The sequence below is a fragment of the Oratosquilla oratoria genome, chromosome 8 (assembly GCF_046742065.1).
Source record: "Oratosquilla oratoria isolate Oo_2021 chromosome 8, ASM4674206v1, whole genome shotgun sequence".
NCBI classification, from domain to species: Eukaryota; Metazoa; Arthropoda; class Malacostraca; order Stomatopoda; family Squillidae; genus Oratosquilla; species Oratosquilla oratoria.
In genome coordinates this window covers 14,524,594-14,537,587 of record NC_134784.1, presented here as the reverse complement: position 1 = coordinate 14,537,587, position 12,994 = coordinate 14,524,594, and the positions used below count along the sequence as shown (strand labels likewise).

General features: G+C 37.6%; 1 protein-coding gene across 3 annotated transcripts in view; it reads left to right on the top strand.

Annotated features, from left to right (window-relative positions):
- The first annotated feature begins 226 nt into the window (after positions 1–226).
- Positions 227–12,994, top strand: part of LOC143027587 (uncharacterized) — a 28,181-nt gene continuing 15,413 nt past the window's right edge. The window contains exons 1-7 of one of the 3 annotated variants that reach the window (XM_076188920.1): positions 227–803; positions 4,316–4,408; positions 5,638–5,772; positions 5,930–6,089; positions 6,269–6,414; positions 6,659–6,844; positions 7,410–7,529. In XM_076188920.1, the coding sequence (XP_076045035.1) occupies positions 5,641–5,772; positions 5,930–6,089; positions 6,269–6,414; positions 6,659–6,844; positions 7,410–7,529 (744 nt within the window). In that variant the 5' untranslated portion in view covers positions 227–803; positions 4,316–4,408; positions 5,638–5,640. Of the gene's footprint in view, positions 804–1,224; positions 1,354–4,315; positions 4,409–5,637; positions 5,773–5,929; positions 6,090–6,268; positions 6,415–6,658; positions 6,845–7,409; positions 7,530–12,994 lie in introns of those variants that run through there. The other 2 variants (XM_076188919.1, XM_076188922.1) reach the window with 2 other exon arrangements.

Below are 12,994 nucleotides of genomic sequence, written 5' to 3'. Positions count from 1 at the left end.
TATCTGACTCGTGTTCACGTGAGATTCGCCTGATTTCCCTCGAAATATTTACTAAGTTTATCTGTGAACCCTTACTAATCCCATATTACCTCACAATACTAACAATGATATATTCCCTTGATGGCCCGAGTACCTGACCCGACTTAGATTAGATTCAAACAGTGGGCATAAACAACAACAACCCACTGGGCGTCACATCACGAGAGGCTCCGCCTCTGCAGGAGATATCATATCACCTCTAGAACAGAATACAGAAGTCCACATTTCAAACGGTGCTTTCTTGGGTATAGTTATAGCAGCCATGGAGTCTTGGAATTGTTTTTGTTCAATAGCGATTTGTTATTCAATTATTTCGTACTGAGTGGTCATCGACAGACTGCACGACCCTAGAATAAAATTAATACATTACATAATAGTGTTCATTGGGAAAACAAGCATTACTGTGATAATTACGACTTTCCATAAGTTTTGAAGAAAAACTGAAATCGTAGTAACTGATAGAAAGAAAAAAGTGTGATACTTGCAAATTTGTGGAAAAACGATAATGTTTTGGCATTGACCTCCATAAATAATGCATATGTTTCATGAAACGTCAACCCCAAAACACAACACCGCTTCGAACCTGCGAGACAATTCATAACAAAGGGAGGAAGGAACCCATATCAAATCTCAGGCTGGAGTAGGTGTCAACAGTGGTAGCAGAAGTGCAATATAGGCAATGTAAATTATTGTATGGTATCAACCATCGAAGAAGAGGACTCTTGAATAGGAAAGTCTACATTTGAAATTACCACCAGTTAAAGGTAATTCATGTCAGAGTTAAAACTGCTTTCTTAATACGCATGCAGAGATTTGTAATTTTTCGAAGTACATATGCAAGAATTTTTACTTTATTTTGTAATGAAGTCGTTGACAACAACATATACTAAAACGTGAAACTGATACATGTGTGTGAAATTGCTGAGGACAACACAATATAACTTAAATTCCGTTTCCACTGGAGTCCTTAGACGTCTAGTCTTAGTACAAATGAAATGACTCATTGTCCTAGGACCTATCCAGGTTTCTCAGGAAGTGAATGTTGTTATATATTAATTCATACTCATCATTGATTAAGGGATGTAGGATTTGATAAAAAAAAAAAAGGACAACCCCCAAATAATATGTATGTTAAATTCAGGATTTGGGACTATGCTATTCCAGTGGAAATTGATATTGAATCTTGTAAAGAAAATCACTGTGAATATCATAATGATAAACAGTATTCATTACAGGATTTGATATGTGACCTTCATCCTACACATCAAAGATCTTACAGCAAACATAAATAAGAAACTGAACATATTATTTAAGGTCAACTGAGAAGGTTTTGGATTTATTATTTTTTGTTATTTCATGTATGAAAATGTAACTTGGAAGAAGTTAGAACATTAAAATGCATGTTTCTAGCATTTTATAGTTTTTATTTTATTTTAGCCAAATAGTACATATATATACCAAAGGCTTTTACCCCCTACATGGAGGGTAGCCAAAAAGAAAAAGGCATAGAAACCACTCCCACCCATTCCATTTCCTATTAATTGGGTGACCCCCCCCCCCTCCGTCCCCTCATGCAGAAAAGGAGAAGACGGGGAGAAATCCCTTTGGGCTGCGTCAATTTTTTTTTCTCATGCATACTTCCTCACCCCCCATCCCCCACCCACTCCCCCTCATGCATCATAGCATCATCTATACACAACCCCTCTCCATTCACCCCTATCTTCTGTCCTCTCCCGTCCTTCCTCCACAGACATTTCTCTCTTTTGTAATGTACTAATGTCCCTTTCACCCCATCTATCCATCTCATCCTAGGACCCCCCCTCATATTCACTCCTTCCACCTCTGCCTTCCATACTTCTTTTACTAATCTTTCTTCACTCATTCTTTCCATGTGTCCAAACCAAAGTGCTTGATAGCAGACGAATTTTTCAATATCATAGTTACATTTTTCACCACCAGGCCAATTGATGACATAAACGTTGTTATTTACATTCTTGGACATGACCAGCGATATGAAAGTGACTTCATGTTGGGTGAAAAAGATTTATCAGATTTGGATGCCAAAATTCATATTTACAGGCAAAAGTTTCAAGGATTCATGAATTACAAATTGTTTTTATCTGTGATAAGTTACAATAAAACAGGCTTATGTAGCAAAGAGAATAGAGAAATTGTTTGACTGAAAGGGAGAAGAAAGCTAGCAAAAGATACTCACAGGCATGTCTATAAAATTATCTGCAACAGGTAGTGGTTGCTGTGGGGGAGGAGAAGCTATCAATCATTTGCCTGGCACTGTCACCATGGTCACTTTCACATTCCATCTCAATTTCAATGGTAATGGTACTTGGAGAAGGTGAATATTCATCATAGGCACTTCGTACCAGCTGAAAAAAATCATAAGGTCTATATCAGTATGAATTACTCCCTCCAGGTCCAGGATAATTATGCTTAACTCCTGTTGGGGTGGTAGTGGTGGGGGGTTCCACTTGTTTGACTCTCAAAAAACATACTTGAATTAGGTTGACTCCAATTGACAAGATGTGATCATAGTTCTATTATGGAAGCCCTTGTCGTCAAGGTCATGCCTATCATCCTGGTGGAGTAGGGTGATCACATTCATAGGCCTACATGCCTAACTAGCCTATGACATGACTATACCCTAATCTGCTTAGGCCTAGCCCAAAAATAGTTAGTCAAGCCTAACCATGTTTATTAACAATTGTCAGTGACAGCATAGATAGCACAGACCTACCTATATACATGATACAGACTGATACACCTACCTCCAGGCATTCTTTTTTCAATAGCAGTGTTCCTTCAATGGCATTTGCTTGCCAAACCTGGGGTCTTGATGATAAAGATTGTCGGTGTTGCATCTTCTTTTAGAATTGGGTTCATCCTAGTGACTTGGCAAGGCCAGGCTCCTGAGTATACTTTTTTTTTTTTTTTTTTTTTTTTTTTTTTTTCTTCTTTCTAAACAGTTTCACTTTCAATCCAGGCTTCCATGACCCATGCCATCTGCACTGAATGATCCAGTCCTTTTTGCAAACAGGATCTTTTGGAAAAGAATGAAAAAAGAAGTCCATCCACAGCAGATTGTTTGTGCCAACACAATAAACCAATTTCAAACTAATTACTTGATCAAACCTTGCTAACACATGAAATATGACAGATTATTGATCAAGCTGACAGTGCAGTACGTCATTTTATAATGCAAACATAAGGATGCAGCAGAATGTAAACAGCAAGGTTGACGTCACATCCTTACGAGAACAGCCAGAGATCAGCGAAAAAAAGTTCATCTGTTACCGATATTTTTGTCAGCCTTTTTATCACACTGCGTGATAATTAGGATTTATTTTTGCACTATTTGATCAAAAAGTGACTAAGCTATACATCTAGCAGATATTCACCACCTCTTTGAAAACCTTCTCAGTTGACCTTTAAGGTCAGTGGGCAGAGATGTTGGAGTGGTGTATCCCCAAACTGGCCATAGTCTAAAGTACAGGAATTGAACTACAGAAAAAAATGTTAATCACTACATACAAAAACTTGTAAGAATTACACTTAGCCAACCATCTACAGTATATCTGACAATGAGGAAACAAAGATATCCTAGAGACAACACACAGTAAAGCAATAAGAATAATAACTGGCTGCTCAGAATCATTCTTAATAGAAAATCTTAAATTGAAAACCTTGAAAACCCTTGAACCTTCCCACAGCCCATTAAATACAATAAAAGATATAGCAACACATTACTTAAACATTTATAATAACATATCCCCAACATCCAACACTTTCAAGTTGATTGTTTAACTCTTTTATTACATTTAAGTCTAATATGTATGGGATTAGTGACAGATGTATATGGGGGTTCTGCAAAATGGACAACCAAGCTTCCTATTTTCAAACCCCATCAACCACCTTACATCCATTATGGGTGCAGCCCTGAGGGGTTCTTACTCAGTCTCCCAATTGAGCCTAAAATCTCTCTATCAACTTCACCTGTATTTCTTGCACTTTTTCACACGTGGAGAGCTGATAACTGGTGACTGTTCTCCTCTCCCTACAGCTTCCAATTAGTAACATAGAAACAGCCCCACAGTGACACAAGAGTCCAAAGTTTAGAGAGATCTGTGGGAAGTGCTGAGAACTGTTGTCATCCACTGTGGAGCTGCAGGTTTTCTACTTAATATAACTTGAAATAACCATTGATTGAGTCTATCATTATTATTCTATAATTACTCTATCATTATTTTTGTCATTATTCCAGCTGGTGCCAGGTACTTTTATTCAGCTTATAGAAACCTGCTCCCATGTAGACTACCCTTTGTACTGTGTTTTACAACAGTAGTATCTGTTCTAAGTAAGTTGAGAAATATCTATGTACAAAGACCAGTGATTGGCTCCAATAGTACAAGTGTACACATAAGTTATGTATAAATGGTGAAAAACAAATGAACACCTACAACATACTAAAATTCACTCACTGTAGCATGATTTCACCAGATGTGTTCAACACCTCGTAGTTACTGAAGAACACATCTACATGTGGTACTACTATTCTTATTTTTCAGTATAGAAAGAATGATTTATTTCCATTCTTGAATTCTTTTTTCATTCCACTTACATTTTTTCCATTTCTTATACATTTCTCTTCCACATCTATTCCAATTCTGTTCTATACCATGCCTTCAAAATGGACAGTAGAGAGAATGCTTCTGCCGCCTGTTTTCAAAACCTTTCAGCCTCCTTGCCTCCACCTGGAGTTGACACTCATTCTCCTGACCAGGTCTAAGATCTATCAACTTAAGCTCAAGTTCCTCCACCTATTCTTCAAAGAGGCCTGGCAATCAGTGACTAATATTCTCTTAAAACAACTGGTTGTTTTAAGATAAAATGAGACAACTTTATGAATAAGGATGTAAGGTTGTAAGGGACATGGAACTGAGAGTGTAGGCCTTATGGTCTCTTGCAGTCTTCCATTCATATGTTCTCATGTTCCTCTGCCACTCTCAGCCAGTAAGATAGGAAGAGTCCTACACTGACCCAATACACACAGCAGTACAAGGTTTCCTCCAAGAAGAGACCTCCTACAGGAGGTACCAAGGTCCGTTGCCAGTCACCATGGTGTTACAGGTTTTCAACCAGTGAAGTATGAAGCAACAGTTATTATTGCCATGCCCTGCTAGCAGATACCTATCATTGGTTCCAAATAGCAAAAAGATACTTTGTAACAGCTCAAGTTTGGAATACGACAATGCTGTGCATTGCAGCAACCTTTTTGTGCAGCACACCTTGAAAGAGAAGAGTTCATGTAGCTAAAGTTAGAACTTACAGGGATTTTATTTTAATATTTGTTACATATGGGTGGGTATTTCCCCCATCACATCCATCCAACACTGTGCAGGTAACAGCTGATTAGATAAATGAAATGTTTTAGTATTACACTAAACTGTATCAACTGAGCAAAATATCATGGATTAGTCATACACTTTTGTGCCCTCGGAGGATGGAATTGTTGATGTCAAAAGTCCAAAGCAATAATTATTTTGTCATTTGTGTAGTTTTAACCTTTGGATATGTATTTTGCAGATAATGGAGCCCCAAAGGCCAGCCTCACCATCATTACAACCACATCAAAACCAGGAACAGTCTAACCAGCCTATTCCCTATGAAGATTTGGGAATAACCCGGAGAGTGGCAATGAGACCCTCAATTATTGGCAATGTGAGGAACTAAGTTATTCTGTCACATTTAATCATCAGCATAGGTACAGCATGTTCAAAATAAACCCTCCATACACACTGCACTGAACTGATACTGCAAATTTTATTTGACCCAGTACTTTGTTAAAGATGTCTACATTATTTTTTTCCTTTTACAGGTTCGCACTCTTCAGAACCTTAGTAAAGCAGAATATATTTTGCTGATTTTTGGCATCATTTCAGCATTAGCAACATGTGGACTTGGAATTGACAGACTAATTGCTTTATCTCCAGGATCTTCTGATTATGTTTTTGCAATTGTCCTAATATTCAATGCAGGTTAGTTCTTGAGGGGAAAGGAAAGTTTTATAAGTTACAGATGAGATGTTGCAATTATAACTGGTGAATGGATAACAGAAAAAAATTAAACCACCTTTGATTCTTTACTATTGAGATGTGGACTATCTTGCAAGGCAAGTTGCTTATTTATTATACATATGGTTCAAATTTATTTCCAGGTTTTAGTGTTTTTTATGTTCTGGATGGTGTCCTAAGAGAGCAAGCTTTTGAACTAATGGCATTTGTAATATCTTCAGTAATCCTCATCACTTATGTCACAATAAATTATATTCAACAGTCAGCATCTTCTGACACATTCAAACTCGTGAGTTTGCAGTTGAATTTTGGTTTTGCATGGAGTAACTTAGAGTAAGAATTGATTATTTCATTCCCCAGTATGTAAGGTTGAAATGCTTAATTCTTAATCCTTTATTCCCGTGTTTAATGTGTGCATTTCATCTAGATTGTTACTCTAAGAACAATTTAATTTAACAAGTTTGTATGAACAGATTGTGATCATGTATAGAATTATGCCAAAAATTAATTTGAATTTTATTTCTTTGTTCAAGGTACGACTTATCGTAACAACAGTATTTGGTGTCCCATTGGCAATCCTAGGAGCTCGGTTCTTCTGGGAATATTTACAGTCTGGTTACCTCATTTTCAGGACTGTTGGAGCAGATAGTAATATCCAAGCTATGTGTCGTACACTCCTCACAACAATGACACTTATTGTTTTTGATATACAAGTTCTGGTGAGCACTGTTTATCATTAAATTACCTTTATTCATGTAGTTGCAGACTTGTTTTATATGATGATTTTGAACATAATGGGAGTATTAATTAAATTTTATTGAATTATTGTTTGCTTACTTGCCATAGGCCTTCTTATAAGGAGGTTAGCCAGGTATAGTAAACCTTTATTGTGAATGATATGGAGTAAAGGTTTGTACTATCTAAGGGTATGTTTTGCTGTTATGTATTCAAATATAACTGATACACATGTAGTCCTACATGTTGAAGTACGTAAGACAGAATGAGTGGAAGGGTCTTGAGGTAAACATCAGGAACCGTTGGAGTTTTTATTTTTAACGTTTCATCCTGAAAGGACTTCCTCTGAGGAAGTCCTTTCAGGACGAAACGTTAGAAATAAAAACTCCAACGGTTCCTGGTGTTTACCTCACCACCCTTCCACTCAGTCCTACATGCACATATAGTATGAATCATTATATATACATGTAAAAATCTATGCTTGTGTTGCAAATATATCCCTTGGTAGATGTTATTGTTGTAAATTGAATAATTTCTCTTAAATTTCAGGGGAATGTTGTAGTATTAGCAATCCATGATGGTGTTTGGTCTCTGGACACAGAGGAGATTATCACCATAAGTCTTGGCTTCCCTTTCATCTTAGCATGGGGGATGATTGCCTACCTTGCAGTAAGTAAATTCAATCTTCTGTTGAAAGTTGCATCTCAGAATCAAATGAATAATGAACCTGTTATGGAGCTGTAATCTTAATGTTAAAAATGTGAAATAACTTTCAAGTGTTAAGGAAACAAAAATGAGTAGAGAGAAGCATTTGGAATTGTTGAAGCAAATGTGTGGAGAGTTTTGGGAAGAATGTGATGATGTTGGGGGATCTTAATACTAGAGTAGATGAGTATGTGGATAGAGTAGTGGGATTTAGGTGTGGCAGTAAGAAACAAAGCTGAAGAGATGTTGGGAGTGTGGATTGAAAGGAAGTTAAAATAGTGAAGATAAGTATTTATAGAGGAAGGATTATATTTGCACCAGTGTAGTTGATTGAAAGGTAGTTAAGAGAGCACCAATATATTTTGTAGTAGTGCCAAAAAAAGAGGATTGAAAGAGTTCTAAATACAAATGTGTTTAGAGAAGAAGGCAGTGGAATGTCTGATCATCATTGATAGAATGAAGCAGTTAGGACAGTACAGAACACAATACATACAGGAGTCCCTCAAATAACGCGGGGGTTAGGTTCCTGAAATTACCGTGTGTGACCAAATCCACGCATGCTGACTTTCCATATTAAATACCGAGAACCGAATGTATGTTTATGTGTACGTGTGTGTGTGCATGCATGTGTATGTGTGTGTGTGTGTGCGTGCGTATGTGGTGTATATATGTGGCATTTGTGGTGCATGTATGTGTTTGTGCATATATACATGTGTGTATGTGGCATATATATATGTGTGTGTGTATGTGGCATATACACGTGTGTGTGTGTGTATGTGGCGTATGTATATGTGTGTGTATGTGGCATATGTATGTGTGTATGTGGCATATGTGTGTGTGTGTGTGCATGCATGCATGTATGTGTCTGTGTTCACATGTACAAGTAAGCATGTATGTGCATGTGTCTGTCTTCGTATTCATGTGTACACACACGCGCATTCACAACATACACTGGTTGTCTAACATGTATTTACCTTACCTAGTTGTATTTACCTAGTTGTATTTTGCGGGAAGGGGAGCTATGCTCGTGTTGTCCCGCCTTTGTATCTTGCAGTGTCTAGTTTTTTTTTAAACTCATGAATGGTTTTTGCGCATACTATTTCATTGTCCAGTTTGTTCCAAGTGTCCAAAACTCTATGAGGAAAACTGTTTTTCTTCAGTTCTCTTCTATAGCTATGTTTTTTTATTTTCTTTCCATGTCCTCTTGTGTTTCTTTTGTCCCAGTTAAGTAAGTTCTCACTATCGAGTACCTCTGTGCCTTTCATGATTCTGTAGATGGTCAATAGGTCACCTCTCTCTCTTCTTTGCTCCAGTGTCGGTAACTCCAGTTTAGCCAATCTCTCTTCGTATGATAGGTTTGCAAGTGCAGGTGCCATTTTTGTAGCTGCTCTTTGGATTCTTTCTATTTTCTTTATATTCTTTTTGGTACTGGGGGACCACAATGTCGCTGCATACTCTAATCTAGGCCTTATCAATGTAACCAATATTTTTTTCATCATGTCTTCGTCCAAGTATGTAAACGCCACTTTTATTGATCTTAGCAAGTTGTAAGTCTCCCCGACAATTTTGTTAATCTGTATATCATAGGACAAGTCGTTCGTGATAATTACTCCCAAATCTTTTTCGGATCCTACTTTCTTTACTTCTTTGGTTCCAATTGTATATTTTCCTGATATTCTGTTTTTGCTTTTTCCAAACTCCATTATGCTACACTTCTTAGTATTAAAGTCCACTTCCCATTTCTGACTCCAGTTCCATACCCTATTTAGGTCTTCTTGCAGTGCTTCACAGTCCTCATCAGTTTCTATTTTCCTTAGCAGTTTGGCGTCATCGGCAAAGAAGCTCATGTAGCAGTTCACGTCCTCATCCATGTCATTCATATAGATAGCAAACATTATTGGTGCCAGCACAGATCCTTGCGGTACTCCACTGATCACCTCTTTCCAGTCTGAATATTTTTCTCTGAGCACTACTCTCATCTTTCTACCAGTCAGAAAGTCCTCTATCCATTTTAGTAGGTTTCCCTGTATTCCTCCTATGTGTTCCAGTTTTTTTAGTAGTTTTCTGTGTGGTACTTTGTCAAAGGCTTTTTGCAAGTCTAGGAATGCACAATCAGCCCATCCATTTCTTTCTTGCACTATGTCTATTAGTCTTGAGTAAAAGCATATTAAGTTTGTGGAGCATGATCTTCCTTGTCTGAATCCGAATTGTCTTGGGTTTAATATGTCATTGTCTTCCAGATGTTTTACCCATCTATTCTTGATTATTTTCTCACAAATTTTGGCAATGGTGCTTGTTAGTGATACTGGCCTATAGTTGGTGGGTTCTTCTTTGTTTCCTCCTTTGTGTATTGGTACAATGTTAGCGTTTTTCCAGTCCTCGGGTATCTTTCCTTCTTTGAGTGAGCTGTTTATTAAGATGTGTATTTTGTCTGTTAGTTCTTCTTTGCACTCCTTTAGAATCCAATTTGCAATACCGTCCGGGCCATGTGATTTTCTGACATCCAGCCTTGATAAATGTTCTGATATTTCCTTTAGTGATGCTGTAAACTCATTTATGAGGGGAGATTTCTTGTTTTTGTCTATGTCACAATTCGGTATTTTCTCTCTGGTGAAAACAGATTTAAAGTGATTGTTCATGACTTCGGCCATCTCTAAATCTTCTGTGTATTCTATGTTTCCTTGGCATAGTTTCACCAATTCCTGTTTGTTTTTAAGTTTACCATTCACATACCGATAGAATAGTTTGGGTTGCTCTTTGCATTTGTCTATAATATCCTTCTCATGGTTCCTTTTCTCCTCTCTTCTCACATTAACATACTCATTTCTATAGTTAACATAAATTTGCCATTTGCTTTGTTTTTTGTCTTTTCTCCACTTTTTCCAAGCTTTGTCCCTTCTGTCTTTTGCCTCACTGCATCTTTTGTTGAACCAACATTTAATGTACTCTCTCTCTCGCTTTTGTCTTGGTACATGCCTGTTTACCCCTTCATTGTAGTTTTCCATCAATATATTCCATTTCTCTTCCACTGCTGTTTCTTCCCTGTAAAATATTTCCCAGTTTGCATTCCGGAAGAATGTCTTTAGTTTTGTAAAGTCTGTTTTGTTGTACCTCAGTCTTCCTTTCCTATGCTTTTCGTTCCTCTCTATGTCTATTTCTTCCTTTAGTATAGTTTCGATGAGTACATGGTCACTCTTTCCAATTGGTGTCTCATACTGGACTTTATGCACTATTTCAGGCTCTGTTGTAAATATTAGATCTAGTTTCGATGGCTCTTCATTATTTCTGTACCTTGTGTTTTCATGGACCCATTGGGTCATTGTGTACTCCATGGTCATATCTAGCAGTACATTGCCCCACGAGTCATCTCCTCCTTGCACTGTCATGCTGTCCCAACAAATTTCTTTGCAATTGAAGTCCCCCATAACTACCAGATTACCCTTACCCATTAGTATCTCATTGAGTGATTTTCTTGTGTCATCTAGCATTTTTTTATGTTCAATTTCTTTCCAAGCGCTTGTTTTTGGAGGCACATAAGTCACCACAAACTTTCTACTTTTCATATTCTTGCCTTCGACTTTTATCATGATCAATTCAGCATTACCTTTGCCCTCTGCAATTTTTGTCACCTTTAGGTCTTTCTTGGCCAAGAACATGATTCCCCCTCCCTGTTTCTTGTCCCTGTTTTTTATCCAGTAGTTGTATAAACCTTGTCCGATAACAGTGGATGGTATTTCACCTCTTAGTTTAGTCTCTACAATTCCCATTATGTCTGGTTTTGCTTCTAACAGATAATCATTGAGTTCGTTCAGTCCCGAAATTAGTCCGTCAATGTTGGTATAGGCCACTTTTAATTTTCTTCCTTCTCCCTGGTTTCTTCTTCCCTTGTTTTGTTCGTTTTGAAGCGCCATTGTCTTAATCTCAAGTCTATTACTCTCCACTGGAATTCTTTGCATTCTGTCTCCGATCTTTTCAAGTTTTTTTCCTTTGCTTCTTCTCTTAGCGCCCTTTCTTTTTCTAATTCCTCAGTACTCATTTCTCTTTTTATCCATATCTTATTGTATTTTTCACTCTTTGCCAAGTTACCTACTTTTTCAAATATGTCTTCTACTACCACTTGTGACCTTAGTTTTATCTTTAGAGGTCGATTCCTATCCTTAGTATAGCGACCAATTCTGTAAGTCTCTTCTAAGTCTGTGCCTGAATCACTATCTCCCCCCTGAATTTCATTAAGGATTTCTACTGCTGTCTCTTTTTCTTCTTTTTCTCTCATGTACCTCGCCAATCCTTGTTTTTCTTTAAGCCCATAAACCACAATACATTTCTTCCTATCTACTGTGTCCCTGACCCAATTTGCTTTTTCGTTAATCACTTGAATGATTGTGTCTTTTGCATTATCTTGCATTTGCTGCTTGACTATTTCTTTGAAAGCAATTTCTTTATTTTCAATATTTTCTTTCCACTTCTTAATTTCCTGGATACTGTCCCCACCTAAGTTTTCTTCGATCTTTTGTGTCAATTCTTGGAATTTGTTGTTCACTTCCTGCTTTAGATTTTCGCTATTATTATCATTAGTTTTCTTCTTTTCATTATCATTCTTCAGTTCATTTATGTCTCTTTTCATTTCTTTAATTTCGTTTGTAAGATCCAAGTTAGCTTTTTTCAGGTCAGAAATTTCATGGTTAGTCTTAGATAAACAATCAATTAAACCAATGACCTCTTTTCTTAAGTCCATGATTTCATTTTCCCACCGAGTCCTATTTTTGCTCATCTCTCTCTCTATCTCTAATAATCTACTTAAGTTCTTTCTTTCGTACTTACCAAACCCTAAGAAATCGTTGTCATAACACGTGGTGCTTTGTTTATTGTTTACATCGCGGTGACTGCTTTCTATTTTACCATATACAGTCGATCCTCATATAATGCGGTCATTATGTACATTGGGAACTACTCAAACAAGGGTGTGGGGCGAGGGGATAGCCGTGGGTGGCTGCCTGCGGTTACATGTGTCTACATGTGCGTGTCTACACATGTGTAAGTGTGTATATGTCTGCTTTTGATCTCCCAAACCACCACTGCCAGTAACAAAAAGAACCTCATAAGAGAAATTAAGACACCACAAGCACAGTCATTATCAGACTTTTTAGTTGTGTTCCAAACGAAAGAAACATTACACTTCAACAGGTTAGGGCGGTAAAATTTCACGATAACACGGCGCAGATGATGGAAGCGACAAGCTAAAGCTTGTTGGCTACCCCCCTACCACCCCCTACTCCCCCTCTCCTCCCCTCCCTCCCTCCTGCATCAATTCCCGGAGGTTGAAACATAACCGCAGGCAGCCACCCACGGCTATCCCCTCGCCCCACACCCTTGTTTGAGTAGTTCCCAATGTACATAATGACCGCATTATATGAGGATCGACTGTATAT